Source organism: Megascapheus bottae, chromosome 8, assembly GCF_031878675.1.
Source record: "Megascapheus bottae isolate mThoBot1 chromosome 8, mThoBot2.hap1, whole genome shotgun sequence".
Lineage (NCBI taxonomy): Eukaryota > Metazoa > Chordata > Mammalia > Rodentia > Geomyidae > Megascapheus > Megascapheus bottae.
The window spans coordinates 1,423,904-1,444,357 of record NC_143516.1 but is presented as its reverse complement, the minus strand read 5'-3'; the positions used below and the strand labels follow the sequence as shown (position 1 = coordinate 1,444,357).

The window sequence follows — 20,454 nt, the reverse complement described above, 5'->3', positions numbered from 1 at the left end:
CGAAGTAGTAATAAGGCCTTTTATACATCTTAGGCATCTTGGGGAATTTTTTACTTTGTTTCACACAGTTTTAGGCAAAACGGATTAAGATTTTATTTGTTGGTTTCAACTGAGGGTCTTTTGCTATTTCTAGGGACGTTCTCTACTCCTTGAGCCATGGCCTCAACCCAAGGATGCATTTTTTGCACGTTAAATTCAAAGTAATTTACTTTAGTTTCTTAGCATAGTTTAGAGGTGAGAATATATTAGAGCCATCTTCAAAAATTTAATTGATAATAGTTCTGTTCCACCAAATATGTGATCACATTTAATTGTTAATAAAGAGACCATATTGCTGATACTTTTTTGCTGACCTCAGTAGCTATTTTCAGCCAGATCTGAAGTAACAGCTCTTCTTACCAGGTTTGCTAGAAAAAAAGTACCTTCTTAGAATTAGTGATTCTTCATCTTTCTAATTTATTATCAAGTTGCTAAGAAGGTAGATATAAAATTGGCCTTGATTTTGAAAAAACAAATCATTTAATAATCAAATTTATTATCCTCCAAGTAGTCTCACAGCTTTGCCATCTAAAGTACCATATGTATTATCACCACATTTTTCAACTTTTCCTATATTTGGTTGTAAATATAAAACTGTCAATGTATTGAGACAATTGCTGCTAATTGCATTTCCCTCCAAATACTGCACAAATTAATATCTGAATAAAGACTTTGAATTTAATTACCTGAAGCTCCCCATCTCAAGGCTTTTGTTTTAAAATGACAGGTAACTATTTCAACAGATAGCACCATTATAAAGAACACAGACTTGTGGGTCTCTTTCACTCTTTCTTTCTCTTTTCCATTTATAATTCAGTTGATTAGCTTTGTACTCATGTGGAAATACTTTCATGCATGTCAGAAAGTAAGCCCCTGTGTTGATTCTTCAGGCCCAGCCTCTGAGGAAGGAACCAGAAATCATCACAGTGACCCTCAAGAAGCAGAACGGAATGGGCCTAAGCATTGTTGCAGCCAAGGTAGGGATAGTGGGCCCTGGCTGGCGAATGTACCCATTGTGAGCCAAATCAGCAAGGGTCAGAGCTGGTGAGCAGGTGCTCTGTTACCCATGTGGATAGTGGGTGTTCAGTTCTGGTTCTGGAGAAAGAAACTCACTGCAGACTGGAAGCCACTACTCCGCTGGTGTCTATGGAGTGATGAGCTCCTGGGCTGAGTGGGACCTTGATACCCAGCAGTCTTAAGAAGCCATGTGCAAGGCAAGACTTTTTGGCACAGTAGGGCAAGTACCATAGCTCTGTCACCTTGCCATGACAGATGTCACATCTTTACAACCTCGAGTGCAAGCTGGGGGTGTGAGGAGGATCCAGTGTCCCGGGCAGGCTCCAGGTTCTTATCTCCAGGCGCTCCTTTCTAGAGGATGGATAGGAGCATAGGAGCTGACTGCATGTCATTCTAGTAGGTGCTTATTGTTCTAATTCCTTCTCAGAACCCTTGGAACTTGAGTCCCTTTGCCCAGTTCTCTGTAGCAGCACAAAAACCAAACTAACAAACCCGCAGATCTTTTTCTGTCAGCTATAGGAAATTAATTCTGTCACTTATAAGCTTCCTTCAGAAAGTGGGGACTGCAGTGTGAAGTTCGCTTGTATTGAACTTCAGTTTAGAGACAGACATTTTCATTGGAACATGATTTTTTATGCTAATCTTAATGGCTAAATTTCAATCAACTAATGCTAATATTTGGCTAAAAATAATACTTGAGCAACAATTTTTAAAGAAGTTATGGCTAGCAAACACCATTTAGAACTTTGATATATCAGCACATTGCTGATACATTCTGAGAAATGTGCTTTAAATTGAATTTTCCCTCTAGTTTTAAAGTCAGTTATATATGTGCCAGAATTTTGTTGTTGTAAATGTGCATTAGAAATAAAGAGACTGTCATTTGGCATCTTACCATTCCCTTCCTTTTGGAACCTACAGTGGGTAAGATTATACTAAGTAAGCCCCTTGTCCTCTGACTTATAAACTTTACATTTCACATGAAGTGAGGTGGCAGCCATGAAGTCAGAATTGCACAAAGTGCATGCAAGACGAGGAGCTTGCCACAATCTGGGGTCATGGGTCAGCAAGCTGACAAGTACAGGAAGCACATAGGCCTTCTTCATGTGTGACACTTGTGTGCACTCTTCCTGTTCTCATAATCCACCCGAGACCCAGGTCAGAAGGTGGCCAGTTCAAGACTAGCGTGGGCACTATAGCCAGATCCATTCTCCAAAGGACAAAAACCCCTCCCTAGTATTCTACTCTGCCAGGATTTCCCTGTTTGCTCACATTTCCTGTCATTGTCCCAGAATCAGAACAGGTCTCTCGTTACTTTCCGTTCACATGCTTTACACAGCTGGAATTCCATCGTTAAGATTTTACTCCCTATCTCCATTAGTCATCTCTGTAGCGTTTTCTCTACCATTTCCACTTCCCAATATAGTCTTTGCTATATAGTAAAGTGAAATATTTGTTGACAGATTGCATAAGATTTATTTTAAAATGTTAATTTATTCGCTATAATAAATTTGTCTGTATATTAAAATAACACCAAGTTAGCTATGAGCAAAATTTTATTTTTTTAAAATTTTTTATTATAATTAATAAAAGGGTTACATGATATTTGCCAGATAGAAGGTGCATTAATTCACATACACTGATACCCTTTCACATGTCTTGGTACCCATTACCTCCCCCCCCCACCCATCTTGATTTTCCCCCCTTCCCTATCAAATTTCAAATAACCGAATACAAATAAATTCAATATATCAGATAACAAAGTGAGATACTGTAATTCATACCAAGCTCCAGTATAAATTCCATAACACTTTTAACATTTGAACATTGTAGAATCATGTGAGATGTGGATGTTAATGGCAGTTAAAGCAAGCATGGGTCATCTTGGAAGAAATGGCATCTCAGCTAGTGCCTGAAATATACATACCTGGAGGAAAGATGTGTTCAAGGGGTGTGGTGGGAGAGTGATGACACAGGCAGATGAAAACAGACAAAGGTTGTATGTGCCGCGTGTACTGAGCCAGTGGTTGAGCTCTGGGTGGCCAAATGGGCAAGCTTGCACTTCTTATCTGTACTTGAGAGAAGTGAGGGGTTTGGGTCAGAGGAGAAGGTGGTGGCACTGACACTTGGAGAAGTTTGCTCTAGGCACGTTGAGCAGGATGGAGTAGAAGAGTCGGCACTGTGGAGAAGCTCTCTGCAGAATGGACCCCTCTGTCTGTCATCGAGGACGTTCCAAGTCCTGCAGCATCACCTGTGACAGGCACGGGGTGGATGAGAGCTTCCCATCCCATCCCCACAGTCCAGAATTCAGCTTGTCCTTGCTATCCTAACAGGCCACACCTCAAACACTGAGAAGAGTGAAAAGTGTCAGCATGGCATGAGTTTTCCTGTTTCGCTTAGAGAAACACTACCTGTTTCCAGGAGGGAACATACATATAGATGTATGATACACACACATGCACACACAAACATGGTATACATGATACATATACATGCACACATAAACACGTATGCATCCACATATATCAGGAGCAAGTCCATATACTCCAGTAAATAATGCATGGATGATTAATTCTGGGTATGTAGCTCAATGGGGAAACACTCAGCTAACATATATGAGGCTCTGGATTTGATCCTTGTTACTGCAAAGAAAAGCAAATCAGCCTTAGTTTCTGTGCTTCCTATTATGTTTATAGTCCTTTTGCAAACCATTGTTTTATCCAAAACAACTTGCTTTGTATAGATTAAAATGTGGTTTCTGGTCTGGTGTCCTGACACAAATGAAACCTCATTTCTTTACATTATAGAGGGGGGAGAGAACTGGGGCTTCTTTCGGCCTCCTTGTCTTCTCCTGTGTCCTCTGGCTGTTTTTCTGAATGTTGACCTCGCCCTTGTTCAGCTGCCAGGTGTCAGGTGGATAGCTGGGATAGAAAGCCAAGCTGAAACAGCCCAGCCTTTGTTCACTTACTTGAAGGTGGAGGCTACAGACAAGGGCCTTGCCTCCACGCTGTTTTCCCCAGGGTGTTCCTGGCTGAGATAATGGACAGGTGGCAGATGGTGAAACCTGTCACTGTGGAAGCCCTGCGGAAAGGCTCCAGAGCTTGAGGGAGAGGAGTGCCTGCTTTACCGGCCAGGTGTGGGTACAGCAAGGCAGCTTCTGTGGCTCTGCGGTGACTGCCCCAGGCCTGGGATACCATGCTCCTGAACTGCCTGCCCCAGCCACTCCCCATATGTGCCCCGTGCCATGGCATGGCTGGGGGACCCCAGCCTCAGCTGTCACCCTTTGCTTCTTGAAGAGAACAGCCTTCTATATGTGTTTTGTACAAGAAAGTTTTGTCATAGATGAAGTGCTGAAGTCTTGCCCCACTCGTTTGTGATAAGAGGGTACCGTAGGTATTGCTATGGCACAAGTACCGACCTTCATTGTCTCACAGAATCTTGAGGAATCGCAGTGATATAAGACCAGGTTCTTTGATATTTTCACTAGTATCAGAGTAAATGTAATAAGAAAATAGTGGCTAACTCCTGAAATATTTACTCAGAAAGAGACTGTTGAATGTTTGTTGTATGCAAAATAGAGTGTGATTCTTCACCTCTTTTTTTTTCACTTCCCTTTTCTTCTTTTCTGTCTGTCTGTCTGTCTGTCTGTCTGTCTGTCTGTCTGTCTGTCTGTCTTTGCCAGTCCTGGGCCTTGAACTCAGGGCCTGAGCACTGTTCTTGGGTTTTCTCAAGGCTAGAGCTCTACCACTTGAGCCACAGCACCTCTTCTGGCTTTTTTTCTATGTAGGTGGTATCTAGGAATTGAACCCAGGTCTTTGTGCGTGCTAGGCAAATACTCTACCACTAGGCCAAACTCCTGGCCTGTATTCTTCACTCTTTAATTTTTAAATATTCAGGATTTTTTTCTCTGTTTCCTATATAAAGAAAAGTATTTCAAAAGATCTCAAAGGAGAGATTTGGGAAGAGTAGTATTAATGGAATTCCTAACTGTCATACAGTTAGATTATAGAGTTGTGATCATAGAGCTTGGTAACAACCTAAGATTAGATAGGCAGAAGTCTAGAGAGGAAGTTGTTTTTTTTTTTTTTTGGCCGGACCTGGGGCTTGAACTTGGATCCTGCTTGGCCTTTCCTCAAGGCTACTGCTCTACCACTTGAGCCACAGCACCACTTCTGGCTTTTCTATGTGTGTGGTACCAAGGATCGGAATCTGGGTCTTCTTGCATGCTAGGCAAGCACTCTACTACTGTGCCAATCTCCTGATTTAGTCTAATGCTTTTTGAATAGGCCATCCTCCTCCCATCTCTAGCACCACCTTTCTTTTTCTTTTTTCTTTTTTTTTCCAGTCCTGGGCCTTGAACTCAGGGCTTGAGCACTGTCCTTGGGCTTTCTCAAGGCTAGAGCTCTACCACTTGAGCCACAGCCCCACTTCTAGCTTTTTTCTGTGTATGTGGTACTGAGAAACCGAATCTGGGGTCTTTGTGCATGCTAGGCAAGCACTCTACCACTAGGCCAAACTCGTGGTCCGAGAGGAAGTTTTTTTCCAACCAAATGTGATAATCAATTTTTTCAGGACCCAGTGTTCTCAGAACCCCTGAGGTAACTCCACCCCCCTCCCCGTCATCTCTCTCTCAACAGTCTACCCAGCACAGGCCCTCTGGAAGGAGGGTGACCAGGTCAGCTGATGGCTCAGGACAGGGTGTTCCGGAAAGCATGGATGTTGAAGGACAGGCTGAGTCTCTGGGGGTACGGGGTTGCCCAGTACCTTCTTCTCTCCTAAATGTAGATAGTTTCCACTTGGTTCTTGTTTGGACTCCTCAAATGTTTTCTGCACTAGTAGTGTCCATCAACTAACACCTAGACGTGGTAAAGAATTTCTAAAAAAAAAGAACTGTCCTAAGATACTTAATTCATCAGCTTAAAAAAGTAGATTTAGTAAGATTAAGCATAGGTTTAATAATCTGACGTCTTTACCTAGCAAACAGTTGTTTTTCTGCCAGAACATCTGTAATCCTCGTTAGCTGCTGAAGCAGTATATTCTTCTTGATCACTTGAGAGATAAGGCAAAAAAAAAATGAGGAATGGCATGATTGTTCATTGTTTATGCAAGGCTTCTTGGTGAATATTAAATGTGTAAACTCTGCCTTGGACTCATCAGGGAAGGAGATGATGATCTATCTGGCTTTGAGCTGAGACTGGAAGGGAATGTTGGACTTGCCAGGTTAAAGATGGCAGGTAGAACATTTCAGAAGTAGGATCATATAAGGATTCGGTGCCCAACCTGGTAAGTGTAGGCAATGGGGGCAGCTATGTTTGAAGGAGTTGAGAAGCCCCTGGGCCAGACCAGTTAGCAGTTGGCCAGTTGGTGGTGGTGGTCATGGGGCTTGAACTCGGGCTCAGCACTGCCCCTGAGCTCTTTTGCCCAAGACTAGCACTCTACCACTTTGAGCCACTGTGCCACTTTGATTTTTCTGGAAAGTTCCATGGACTTTCCTGCACAAGCTGGCTTGGAACCATGATCGTCAGATCTCAGCCTCCTGAGTAGCTAGGATTATAGGTGTGAGCCACCACCGCCAGACTGCCACCAGTGTTTTCTAAAGAGCTAGCTGTAAGTATGTAGGACTTGGCAGATATGTGGCCATATGGTGTAGGCAGCCACAGGGCAGTTAGTGAGGACTGAGCATGGCTATTTTACAGTACGTTTCATTCATAAGAACTTAGATTAGGTTCCCAATGGCCCCGAGGTAGAGCCTTGTGAAGGCTCGGCTTGGCAGAGCTGTGCATTTTATTATGTGTGAAAGGGAGTTTGTGAGGGGTTTAAATGAGACATGATGAAGTTCAGACTGCTCCCCTTGATGGAAAATGCACTGCAGCCATTCAGCACTCACTTCCAGGTGTGCGTGTGTGTGTGTGTGTGTGTGTGTGTGCGCCTGTGTGCGTGTGCGTGCGTGTGTGCGCGCGCACATGTGCGCGCGAGAGAGAGAGAGAGAGATCTCGCAGCACAGGTGACAGAGGCCGCTATGGCAGGCATGCTGTGCTTGCAGAGGCCTAAGCCATCAGTTTAGACCTCTGTGAAGCCCTCATATTTCCTCCTGAAACTTAATGAAGGGTTGGCAGTTTCTGTATTGTGGTCAGTGGTAAGGGTTGGGCATCAGTGTTCAGATGGGTTCATGAATTCAGTGTAATGGGTAAGCAAGGGGAATGTGGAAATGAACCTTGATTCTGTCTTGCACAGCCAGACACATGGCTGTGGCACTAGCTGCTGGAGGCTGGTTCTCGGGAGACAGCGAACTGGCCTACAGGCAGTAATTGAGATACGAGGAGTTTCTTAGATAAGTGGAAGTGGGCTTGTTTTCTGGAAGAAAGTTGGATGGTGGAGCCCAGAAGGCTAGAGACAGACAAGTTTTGGCACTGACATGATGGTGTAAATGAAATAATAGTAGTCTGTTAAGTGGCTAGTGTGTCTTTTTTAGATATGAAAAAATAGTATATTAACCAGCCTGTTCTTGACATGAGACTGATGAATAAATAGTGGTGCACTGTTTTATCCAATTACTTAATGTAGCTCATTTTCCTCCAGCGTATTTGTCACGTCTGTGATTCTGAAGGAAGGCCCAACAAAAGAAAGCAGGAGTTACCTCACGTGTGCACCCTGCAGGACAGCATGGTGCAGGTGAGAGGGGCATGGGTCTTCACAGGCTGCAGGGATGGAGCTGACTTTCCTTTGAGGTTTCCTTCCGGTGCATTTTCAGTGCAGGGTAGGTCGCTGTTGAGACAGCTCTAACATGACTTAGGGCTGCCAGCCTTGCCTCCCCTCCTCGGTGTCACTCACAGGTTACTCCTGGGGCCTGGGCCCTGCGGGCATGCTGCACCTCTCCGATACTGTCTGCCAGTCTAACTCTAGAGGCCTGTTTCCTTCCCTTGAAAGGCTGGTGGTGGTTGTGGTTACCTCATGTATTAGGAAAGAAGCCCTGGTAAGCACTCAGTCCTGGTCCTGGGTCACTCACAACTGTAGCAGTGGTTGTCTGTCTCCTTGTGGATCTCATTTCCTTTCAGCCCTGTTTGTTTTCCTGTCAGCTGGTACGCCTTCCTATGTCTGTGTGCTTCTGCTATTTGTTCTGGGCTTGTGTCCAGTGTGGGCCTTTTCCCTTTTTTAATTGGTGTATGGCTCAGCCACTGTAACCCTGAACTGTTTTGATGGTAAATTCTCCGCCTTGATTTCTACATGGTGGTTGATTTTGATGAAGTCCAGATGATCTGTACACAGTGTGGGTATGCAGTTTACTTGCTGAGGCATTGGTTTTTGGGAGTTCAGCATGCTGCTTCTTATTCATCTGCCCGACAACATGATGCTTCCTGTTTAATTTGGGTTTTAAAAACATAAACAGTTCCCTTTTTATTTTTCTAGCTCTTTTTAAAGCTTAATAAAATACAAAGTGAATAAAGAGTTGACTCATTGCGCAAGAGTCTGAACCTTGGTTGGTCCTAGCGCGTGTTGATCAACGCGGCACAGTGTCCTAGCATCCAGCGCAGTGCTGTGGTGCTCCTGGGCTTGCAGCGCCAGCTGTGTGGGCTGCTGTAGAAACCTTCTCTCGGACTAGACGACGTTTTTCATCTCAAGACACAGTTGTAGTCCTAGGGATGGAAATGTGGTTCTCTGTGGTTGGAAGGACAGCACCGGTGGTGAGTTTCTTCAGGTCCCTGTCCTCCCTGTTCTTTGCAAACTGATCTTTAAAGAAGGCTTCTCTTTCCACAGCTACTTGTTTAAACTTGCTAATGATTAACTTGTTCTTGCAGAACCATTTAGCCAGAGCTTGTAATTACACACCCAGGTAGTTGTTGTTGTTCTGGCTGTTTATGTTATAAATTCTTAAGTTTCATAAAAAATATAAAGCACATGTAAAATCCTGCTACTTTCAATATGGTAGAAATTAAATATTGATTAATGGTGCTTGCAATTGGCCTAGGAGGCCCAAACAATCTTTTGGCAGCATTGGATAGTTTTACTGTGGGTTTTCTCTCAAATGGATTTCATTTTAAGCACACATAGAAACTGATCATTTAAAAAATACTGGGAATATTTTATTATTTTATCTGAGAGTGAATGGCTAATTAGAAGCTTAAGATGTTGTAGCTTTTTATCTAAATAATGATTTTTGAAGTTGAATCTTAGCTTAAACCAAAAGATTCCTGTGCTTTAAAATTTTAATTATAGAGAATATTTATTAGTGTATATTCTCACAGTTTGAAAGTCTGGTTCTTAAGTACACTGTAATTAGTTCTTTGAAAAGGACTTGAGACTTTACCTCTGTTATTCTCTTATGGCTTTATTATGCTACATAGGAAAGACCTGGCCAAAGAGAAGGGATGTTTTGGGTTCCCTTGAAAACAGTATGGAAGAGCCCACGAAGGCTGCCAGGTGCCTCCTGTGGAGATACCAGAAAGGCCTTTCTCTGTGGCTGTGGCCTATGAATTTGGAACAGTATTTTATATTTTGTACCAAAGGCAAAATAGTAAATTATATAAAAAGATCATTATTTCACCGGTTTTAGGATTGGGATTGTGGCCTAAGGGCTGATTTCTTACATTGAGATACTGACTTCCATTGCATATTAAAATGTATAATACTGAGGTGAATTGTTAATTTTCTGGATGGTTGGTAGGAGAGCATTTGGTGGTGAGTTTCTTCAGTTCTTTATTCTCCATGTTCTTTGCAAACTGATCTTGGGATAAGACTTCTCCTTTCACTCTTGCCACTGCCTGTCACTTATGGAGCTTGAAGTCCCCACCATGCCCCACCTCTGTGCATCAGGCCCCACAAAGGCAGTCCTTGGTGAGGCTTGAGGGGTGACAGACAGCCTTCTGTGGGTCTCTCTCAACTGTGAGAATCAAAGGAAAGCACTGCACAAGTCCACCTTGTAAAATTAGCATTCCCTCAGTGTTGCACATAGCCTTCAGGGTTTATGAACCTCCTGCAAGATTCTGTGGGAGTCAATTCCAGAATACCCTGTCCAGTTCATCTCCTTCATTCCCTGGAGAGAGGAGACAGAAGACAGAGTGGCTGTGTTTTGTGTGCAATGCAAAAGGTAAAGGAACAGAGCTGGGAGTAGAGAGTGGCCCATGGAAATCAAGCTCAGTTCCTTTATTTACTTAAAAATTGAATGACTAAATACTTCAAAATGATTTTAAGTCCTAGTTTGGACTTGGATAGTTTGTGTGGCTGGAAATAAAGCAGTAGAAGTTCTGTGAAAAGGGCAAGTGAGCTGTGAGCTCCACAGTGCATGCACACTCCTGGGAGTGTGTGTTCCATGTCTTGTCAGCACACAATTGCGCCATTCTTGGCAGCTGGGGATCCAGGCTGGGCCTCTACCTGAGAACAATAGGACTGAGCCTGTGCTGTTTGGCACACATTTTCCTCCTGTTTTTCCGGATTGTGTTTAATGATGTTTTTTTATGCTATTACTCATACGTACACCCACATACTCGGTTTGATGCCGGGATGTCTGGAGCTCCTGGAGGCTGTCTGCTCAGGCATGAGGGAGACAGACCTGTACCCTTAGAGGCTCCTGGAAGAGTTGTGAGGAGAGTCAGAGAGCAAGCTGTGGGGACAGCCCTTTTTCTCCTGCCTTCAGATTTCCATCAAGGCCTAAGACCACTCGTCGGTGCGTGTCCTTTTAGTCTGGGGGAATGTGCTGTATCATAGGAAGTTCCTTCTTTTCTCTGGCATTTGTGGTTTGGTTTTGTTTCACTCTTTCTAACTGTATACTGGTAACGTGTAGATGTTGGTACTCTCTGAAATATACATGCTTTCCTGCTCTTCCTCTGTTAACGGGAGTAACCCCTGGGTAAGGTTCGTTTGAACAACAGGCTGCAGCCTTTGCTCTGCACTGCCTGTTGAAGCTTGTTGGTGAGAGGTGGTCTGTGCTGCTGCTTGGTGTCCTTTCCAACCAAGTGATGTAGAAGGGAAAATACTTCTGCTGCTTTTGGATTGGTTGGTTGTGGGGGCTTGGGCTGTTTGTTGTTGTTGTTGTTTTGGTTTGGTTTGGTTTGGTTTGGTTTGGTTTGGTTTTGTCGTGGTGCTTGACCTCAGCACCTGAGCACTTTCCCTGAGCCTCTTTGTACTCAAGGCTAGCACTCTAACACTTGAGCCAGAGCACCACTTCCAGTTTTCTGGTGCTTGGAGATGAGGCTCACAGACTTTCTGGCCAAGGCTGGCTGTGTAGCTAGGATGACAGGTGTGAGACACTGGCACTTTCCTACTTCTGATGTTTTTGAAGTGAAAACTATTATTTCAGGTATTTAAATTGGTTTAAGTAAGTACAATTCAAATTCATATTTAGCAGAGTTTGTAATTCCTGATGCCTTTGGAAATATGTGTCACTACTTTCTCAAAGCTTCCTTTGCTTTTGAGAGCAGCTGGCTTGTTCAGTGAGAACTGGGTAGTCCTGCATGATTATTGCTGTTCCTCTAACTTCACAAATAATTAGAAGAAAACCTAATCATGTATTTTCAAATACAGCATGTTTAGGGACCTTTAGGAAAGTAAATTGTTAAAATTATTTACCCTTAGGTATTTATTTATGACACGGTCTCAATTTTAATGGTTCAGTGTATTTTTTCATAATTAAATCAGTATAATGTTAGTGTGTATATCATATGGTAAATTCTTGTTTGGGTGATTGTCTGCATAATTGCAATTAGCGTGTATGGTTCCTTGTAAACTATAAGACTGGGGGTATAGATTTTAGAGTATAAAAGTTATTAATAAGATGTTGTACCATACTGTGTCTTTGTAATCTGGCTGTTTCATAGTGGATTTCATTTCATACTAGCATTATTTCAGGTACTCTGTACCCACATGTGGCTGGGTAGCTGCTGTGTGGACAACATAGTTATAAAATATCTTCATTCCATGTCACCAAGATCCTTTGACCTATATAGCCTGAACATACAGCCTTTTACGGGCTTCTGGGTCCCAGTTTACTTTCCTACCTTACCTAGGAAAGGGATAATGTTATAATGAGCTGTGTTTATGTTTGTGTACGTGTGCACATGTGTATAAAATGAGCTAATAGTTCAGTCTTAAAAGTAACAAAGTGATTTTCTATTTCTCTAGTAAATTTTATACCTTTTTTTTAAGGTTAACATCCATTATCATTTCTTTTTTATTAAAGAATTTATTAACATTGATTTTTACATCATTTCAAATGATGTATTTAACAAACAAGTATTCAAGAACATTATCATTTCTTTAAAAAAATCTTACTACCCTTTCTATTTAGATGGAGTGTGCTGATATTGAGAGATCTACATAACAAAAGATTTTGGGGGGGGGCAGTCCTGACCTTGAGCTTAGAGCCTGAGCACTGTCCTTGGGCTCTCTCAAGGCTAGACCCCTACCACTTAAGCCACAGCACCACTTCCAGCTTTTTTCTATGTAGGTAGTACCGAGGAATCAAACCCAGGGCTTTATGTATACTAGACAAGCACTCTACACTAGGCCACACTCCCTGCCCCACAACTAAGGAATTGTATGGCTAAGCAGGTGACAGTTTTCCTAAGCACCTGTCCAGTAGCTGACCAATTCCATGGGGATTAAGGAGGCACCAGATCTTCCTGTACTCAGTGGCAGGCTGATACAGTAAATACCTTGCAGTTGGACCGAGGTTGTGTTTGAGTGAAAGTAGCCATGTTTATTTGATGGATATGGCTAGAAAAATCTCTAGGGCTTTTCCTCTCCAGATATTCATGTATAATTTTTCTTTTCTAACATAATTACAAATAGAGTTGTAACTTTTCCATATAACAGTTGTATTGACAACTCTGTACAGTTATGGCCATGAGCTGCCCATGAACCATAGGCAGGACTCGCTTGGCAGAAGTGGAAGGGCAAAGGGACCTGTATGTTAGAGAGCCGGCATGTGAATGAATGCAGAGAGGGGAAGGCAGAGGGAATGATAGCCTGCTCTCAACGTAGGTGAAGCAGTCGACTGCAGAGCACAATTCTTGGGTAATTAGGATAGGATTTGAATGTATTTGGAAGATCCAAAGTATCAAAAAAAAAATTGGATATGTTGATGTTCTAGATCCAGGTACTTTACTTGTACATGATACATTTTCTCATCTTTCTCTTCTATGAGCATTTTTAATGCATACTCAATAACAGCTTTTTTGACTTCTAATTCAAATCAATGACTATCCTAGACTTCAGTGGATTATTAGAGACCATAAGAGCATTAATAAATAATCATGAGTACTCAATTTCTCAAAAGAAACCCTCTTTTTGTAATGAGCAGATTGCTTGTAAGTTCACTTTCCTTAGATTTAAAAAGAAGGGATTATAACCTATAAGTATCATTTCTTGAGTCCTGTCTCTTTCTCACAGTCCATTACTGAAGTAAATGGTTCAGTGATATTTCTGAAAAAGGCATGCATGGTGCCATAGTCTCAAATGCTTAGTGTTTCCAACTTCATGAAGAAAAAAATCTTCACAAAAACAGATTGCTTAATCATATATAAAATGATACATACTGTTTACTTTTTTTTTGTTTTGTTTTATGTGTGCAGGTCCTGGTGCTTGAACAAGGGGCTTGAGGTGCTATTTTTGAGCTGTTTTTGCTCAAGGATAGTTCTCTGCTTACCACTTGAGCTTAAGTAGTGTCTAGCTTCCTGCTCAGACTGGTGTGCCCAGACTATTATATGCCTCTTTTTATTCTCATCCCCCCCCACCTCTCTCCCTCCCTTTCCCCTCCCCCCCTTTCTTTCTCCTATGCTGGTAATGGGACTTGAACTCACGGTCTGAGCACTGTCCTGAGCTTTTTTGCTCAAGCACTCTTACCACTTGAAGTTCAGTCCTACTTGTAGATTTTTTTGGTGTTGATGAAGACAGCATCTATGGCTTTCCTGCCTGGGCTGGCTTCAAAAGGAGAGCCTCAGATCTTTGCCTTTCTGAGTAGAATCACAGATATGAGCCACTAGCTCTTGGCTACCCCATATTCCTCTGTCGGACTGCCCATTGTAGCTAGGAAAACAAGCATGTGCCTACAGGCCCAGCTATTAGTTGTGGAGTGTTGGGAACTTTTCTGCCTGGCCCAGCTTCAACTCACAGCTCTCTTAGTGTCAACTTTTTAGGTAGCTAGGATAACAAGTTGATACCTACCCTGTAATGCCTAGCTATTTTTTAAATAAGGCATTTATTGGATTGTAGTTGACTATAAGATAGTCTAATTGGAGGCTGCCATGGAGAGGACAAAATACCTAGTGTTCTAGAAATAACACACTATAGTTACACTGTAGAAGTAGCCATCATGCAGGGTGTAGGAACTCGGGGAAACCAATTCCATGGGCACTCCAGTGCGGAAGAGCTGTCCTCTTTGCTTCTGTGAGCGCGAGTGGGGGTCAGGAGAGGTAAGTGTGGTGATGGTGAGAGGAGCTGGCAGACCCAGTGAGACCGACCAGGGTGTGAGGAGGCGCGTCCACCTGAGCTTTTGCTCCCAGGACCTGCCTGTGTGTGTAGGCGGCAGGCAGCTGCTGCTTCGGGTCAGGATAGCGTTACTCAAGCTCTGGTTTTGGAGGAAGTTTCCTGAGACAGGACTGGGAAGATAAGCAGATCGGCTGGTGAAGAAGCTTTCCCATTGGCCAGAATGTTTCCAAAGATAGGTACAGTGCCACTGAGTATGTTCTGTGATCAGGAGCCTCGAGAGAGAAAATGATTGTTTTGCCTTGTAGACACTATTAACTGGTTCCCAGGTGATCAAAGTGTGTAAGAGGCATGTATGACAATAGCATCATGAACCTGTTACTTTGTATGTACAATTTGTAATGGCATGCTAGTAATGTTTTGTACTGTTTTCAAAATGGGGTATGTAATAACACATGGTTATATAGCTGTGAACTAGTGATGTGCTGTGTGCTAGTCACCCATTCTCTGGATGTTTAGTTGTCTTTCCTCACCCCTAGCTTTCCATCCCAGGAGAAAGGGTGTCAGGCCTTAAAAGTGAACTTTGTAAATTTAAGAGTTGTTAAAGGGGGCCGGGAGTGTAGCCTGGTGGGAGAGTGCTCACCTTGTATGCAAGAAGCCCTGGGCTTTATTCCTGGGTACCACGTGCACAGAAAAAGCCATAAGTGGTGCTATGGCTCAAGTGGTAGAGTGCTGGCCTTGAAAAACTCAAGGACAGTGCTCAGGCCCTGAGTTCAAGCCCCAGACTAGCCCCCCCCCCCACAAAAAAAAGTTATTACTGGGTTAAAGGGGGAAATGTAAATAGGTTGCAAGTAAAATTAAGTTTTGCCAAGATACTATAAAAATTATAGTTTTTTTTTGTTTGTTTTTTTTTTTGCCAGTCCTGGGCTTGAGCTCAGGGCCTGAGCACTGTCCTTGGACTTTCTCAAGGCTAGAGCTCTACCACTTGAGCCTCAGCACCACTTCCGGCTTTTTTCTATGTATGTGGTACCGAGGAATCGAACCCGGGTCTTCAGGCATGTTAGGCAAGCACTTTAACCACTAGGCCAAACTCCCGGTCCTAAAAATTATAGTTTAAGCTGGGTGCAGGTGGCTCACATTTGTAAACCTAGCTACTCAGGGGGCTGAGATCTGAGGATCCCAGTTCAAAGCCACCCCAGGCATTAAGTCCATGAGACTCTATCTCCAGTTAACAACCAGAAAACTGGAAGTGGTGCTGTGGTGATAGCCTTGAGCTGAAGAGCTTAGGGACCACGCCCAGGCTGAGTTCAAGCCCCCAAACTGACCAAAAACAACCCCCCACACACACACACCCCAATTAGTTTAATCCATTTGTTGCTACTATTTATCTGTTTGAGTTTTTTTTGTTTTTTTTTTGTTGTTGTTGTTGTTTTTTGGCCAGTCCTGGGCTCCAGTTCAGGGCCTGAGCACTGTCCTTGGACTTTCTCAAGGCTAGAGCTCTACCACTTGAGCCTCAGAACCACTTTCAGCTTTTTTTCTATGTATGTGGTACCGAGGAATCGAACCTGGATCTTCGTGCATGCTAGGCAAGCATTCTACCACTAGGCCAAATTCCCGGCCCTATCTCATGTTTTACACCTTTTTTTTTTTTTTTTTTTTTGCTAGTCCTGGGGCTTGAACTCAGGTCCTGGGCACTGTCCTTGGGCTTTCTCAAGGCTAATGTTCTACCACTTGAGCCACAGGACCACTTATGGCTTTTTTTCATGTGTGTAGTACTGAGGAATTGAACCTAGGGCTTCATGTATACTAGGCAAGCATTCTACTACTAGGCCACACTTTCCGGGCTCACAATTTTTCTTGAGTGATACAGTGTCTCACAACTTATTACAGTGGACATGGATCTACCTTTGATGTGATTTAAAGATACGTATGTATACACAGCTGATGGTACTGTGTATGTGTGCCTGCTTCCTTTGAAGTTTGGATGATCTCAGGTTGATTTGTGTGTGTGTGTGTGGTGCTTGTGAAGTAGATAGTGTATGTTATCTAAGTCTCAGGGGATTTTCTTATTCTTCCCTAAGATAACGATTTTGTATTTCCTTTTAATCTTTAGCTAGAGTGTGAATTACAGCAGTGTGCTTTCTGCATGGTCCTCTTACAGCTGTGCCCCCTTATTTTTGATATCCCCCTCGTTTGAAATCTTACATGTATGCAAGGACATAAAAATAAAGCTAACTTCTGTTCCAAGTCTGTTTATTATCTGATGTTAGGAATAACTGAGTTTTAAAAGGGACATTTGTTCTTCTAAATTTGGAACCTAAACTGGAAGCACCCTGTTAGCTTCGAAACTATTTAGAAACGGATCTTATGCGTTTCTCTACCAGGAAGTGTATTAGTTTGTAAATCCATGTGAAGATGAGCCCTAGGACTTGGTCGCAGACAGCCTTGCCCACGTGGCTGGCTCTTCTGCACATGGCCTTGCTTACTGTGCTCTCAGTGTTCCACCTGCTTGTTTTTGTGCAGGGTGCCGGTCAAGACAAACTCGGGATCTACGTCAAGTCTGTGGTGAAGGGCGGAGCTGCCGATGTGGTTAGTATTATTCCCAGAGAAGCACATTCCACGAGCCACGCATTTAACAGATGACACAGACGTGTCATGGTGCTGGCATCAACCACGGGACCATGGCTGTGGGACTGGCCAGAAGGGTGTTCACGGACTTACATTGCCTTCTTTCCCCCTACCTTGTCTGCACACCGGTGGGGCCACAACTCAGGATGGACGCCTCGCTGCCGGTGATCAGCTCCTCAGTGTGGATGGACGGAGCCTGGTCGGTCTCTCCCAGGAAAGGTATAGACCGATTTTTCTAGAGATTAGGTTTCACATACTTGATGTCATTTCTGCCTTGAGTTTAATGGGAGACAACAAAATAGTACTCAAACTCTAATTTTTCTTTGTCTTTGCTGGTCCTGGGGTTTGAACCCAGCCTGGGTGCTGCCCCTGAGCTTTTTGCACAGTACTATTTTGCTGCCACAACTCCACTTCTAGCTTTCTTGGTGCTTAATTGGAGATAAGAGTTTTATGGACTTTTCTGCCCAAGCTGGCTTCAAACTGCAGTCCTCCGATTTCAGCCTCCTGATTAGCTAGGATTACAGATGTAAGCCACCAACACCCAGCTTCTTCTTTTTTAAGTGTAAAATTATTAGTAGACAAGCCATTTCATTTCTCATTGAATATGTTTTAACCTCAGTTTATTTTGAGCTTGTGTGCATGTGTGCATGAGTGAGTATACCTTAGCTTAGCATTTTATGAGTTTTTGAATATCATCTTACTATTCTTAATATGACACCATGGAATAAGTTTACATGTTTGTGTAGTTCATATTCAAAAGAGGGATGTAAGCAAAAGATAATGTGTCTGAAAGGCAGAATTACTGTCCAAGTAGCAATGTTGGTTATTCTGACTACAGTTGATGGATGCATTCCATTTTTCTTATACTTAGAACATTTCCTTTCTAGGGCGGCAGAACTCATGACAAGAACGAGTTCCGTGGTCACACTTGAAGTAGCAAAGCAGGGTGCCATTTACCACGGCCTGGCCACCCTCCTCAACCAGCCATCTCCTATGATGCAGAGAGGTATGGGCGAGTAGCACGGTGACTCTCCAGCCAGTAGGGAGAAAGCTACCCATCCCTAATGCCAAGTGTATTTCACAGCTATAATCTCTCTCTGCTAGTCACAAAAAGAAACTCTGTGGTGTTGACTCAATTCCAAAATAAGGGAGAAAATTGAGAATGCATGTACTAAACAAGCAGTGAAGGAATAGTGTTGGGGTCCAGGATTGAGACAAGTCCATCTGACCTCAGAGCCCACTCTGAGTGGAACCCTAGGTGGTAGCTTGGCATTTTGTGAATATTGAGTACAGGGCTAGCTTCCCTAGCTTAAGACCTACACAAATGTAGCTAGTGTAGAATTAGGTACTCAGCCAGTACTGAGTGGCTTCACAAACTGAGCTTTGGTAGGCAAGCTCCAGATAGTCTTTAGAAATGTCAACTGTAGTTTACCAAAAGAAGACATTGATGTGTGAATGCATATGTCTGTGTATATATGCATTTGTATATCAGTGGCTATAAATCCTGAACATGCTGAAATAAGGCATGATTATCATGTTATATATAATTTGTTTCAAATTAAAAATTCAGTTAAAGTAATTTCTTTCTGGAATCTATGCATTGCCTAAGTATGGTGTTGCTCGAGCCCATTTTCTCTCTTAAGTTAGGATTTGGGGAATTTCATATCCTGTTGCCATAACTGATTGCAACACTCAACAGCAACAGCAGAGGCATCTCAACAGCCTGTATGTGAGCTAGAAACCAAATAGGAAAGCATGTAATAACAGCAGAATCAGCAAGTAACTGCAGTGGAGGCTAGAGCAGAGATACTCTGCCCCTTACACCAGATGACTGTTTCTGCAAGATGATGACTGGGAATGCACACTATGTGTTGCAGGAATTAAGACGGGGTGCTGGGAATAAGACTTAGTAGTGGTGGGCTGCGTGCATGAAGCTCTGGATTCGATATCTCAGTTTCACATAAAGAAAAAAGAAATCCGAAGTGGTGCTGTGGCTCAACTGGTAGAGCACTAGCTTTAAGCACAGAGAGGCTTAGGGACAGTGCACAGGCCCTTAGTTCAAGCCTCAGGACTGGGGAGAGGGGAAAGAAGACAAGAAGCTGAAATATGGTTCAAGTGTTAAGAGTGTCAGGGGAAAACGTCAAGTGGGAATTCAAGGCTTTGAGTGTAAGCCCAAGAACCAGCACCACAAAAGAAAAAATAACTGACAGAAGTGTATTTACTATTTATAGGGTTTTTTTTTTAAAAAATAGTTTACTTTAAAAATGGTTACGTTATTACTTAAACAAGCAAGCTTTTAGTTGATGGGAAAATGAACTTTAAAAATGTATTTTTCGCATGTCAGTATAGTGAAATGTTTTCAGTATTCTCAGATTATTTTAAAGCATCCTATTCTGTTAAATAGGTTTTATGAAAATTATAAACAGGTACATTTGTCTGTTGAACTAAAATACAATAAAGGCTTAGAACTAATGAAGAGAGAATGAACATGCTCTGTGTTCAGTTTCAGATCGTCGTAACTCAGGTAAACCCCGACCAAAGAGTGAAGGCTTTGAGCTCTACAATAATTCAGCTCAAAATGGCTCCCCAGAAACTCCTCAGCTTCCATGGGCAGAGTACAGTGAACCAAAGAAATTGCCTGGTGATGACAGATTGATGAAGAATAGAGCTGACCACCGTTCCAGCCCCAATGTGGCAAGTAAGAAAGGCTCCGTCTTCTCACTGTGTTAGTTAGTATACACGGAGTCATCCTGTCCCTTCACCAAGAATGGTGGCCAGTCCCTCCTCGTAGAACAGTGTTCTGGGAAGATGTGTGGGTAGGAGGGAGCGGGTTTCCCCTAGTTCTTGTCTGTGTCTCTGCTGGACACCTTGCTAGCAGCGTGCTAACGTATGAAATGTGCCACATTGCACTGATTCATTTATTCACTAAGGAACATCTTTTTCTTGACTATTCCCAACAGATCAACCTCCCAGTCCCGGTGGGAAGAGTACCTATGCCTCTGGAACAGCAGCTAAGATAACGTCTGTCTCCACGGGGAATCTCTGCACTGAGGTCTGAGAGATGAGCTAGAAGGCTTGGCCCTGGGGCTTTCTTAGACTCCAGAGCTTCTGTGGGAGCTCACTGACCAAATTAGCATGGTTACAATCCCTCAAACGGTCCCTTTAATCTTTTCGATTTTTAATATACTAGTTAGGTAAAATAGTTTCAAGTTAGCACATCTGAATAAAATGTTTTGAGTTTACAGTGTAGGATTGTCTTAAGTTTTGAAACAGTAGTTAGCATATATATTGGTTTCAGATTTCTGAAATAAATCACTGGCAATTGTCGGTGGTGCAGTTACAAGCAGCTCA

At 42.9% G+C, this 20,454-nt stretch overlaps 1 protein-coding gene across 20 annotated transcripts in view; it reads left to right on the top strand.

Annotated features, from left to right (window-relative positions):
• The window catches only part of Afdn (afadin, adherens junction formation factor), a 118,588-nt gene that overhangs the window by 77,911 nt on the left and 20,223 nt on the right, over positions 1-20,454 (top strand). For 11 of the 20 annotated variants that reach the window (XM_090337812.1, XM_090337825.1, XM_090337821.1 and 8 more), the window contains 6 exons: positions 930-1,016; positions 16,999-17,064; positions 17,249-17,322; positions 17,991-18,109; positions 19,607-19,801; positions 20,064-20,155. In XM_090337812.1, the coding sequence (XP_090193938.1) occupies positions 930-1,016; positions 16,999-17,064; positions 17,249-17,322; positions 17,991-18,109; positions 19,607-19,801; positions 20,064-20,155 (633 nt within the window). Of the gene's footprint in view, positions 1-929; positions 1,017-7,635; positions 7,729-8,631; positions 8,739-16,998; positions 17,065-17,248; positions 17,323-17,990; positions 18,110-19,606; positions 19,802-20,063; positions 20,156-20,454 lie in introns of those variants that run through there. The other 9 variants (XM_090337815.1, XM_090337811.1, XM_090337814.1 and 6 more) reach the window with 3 other exon arrangements.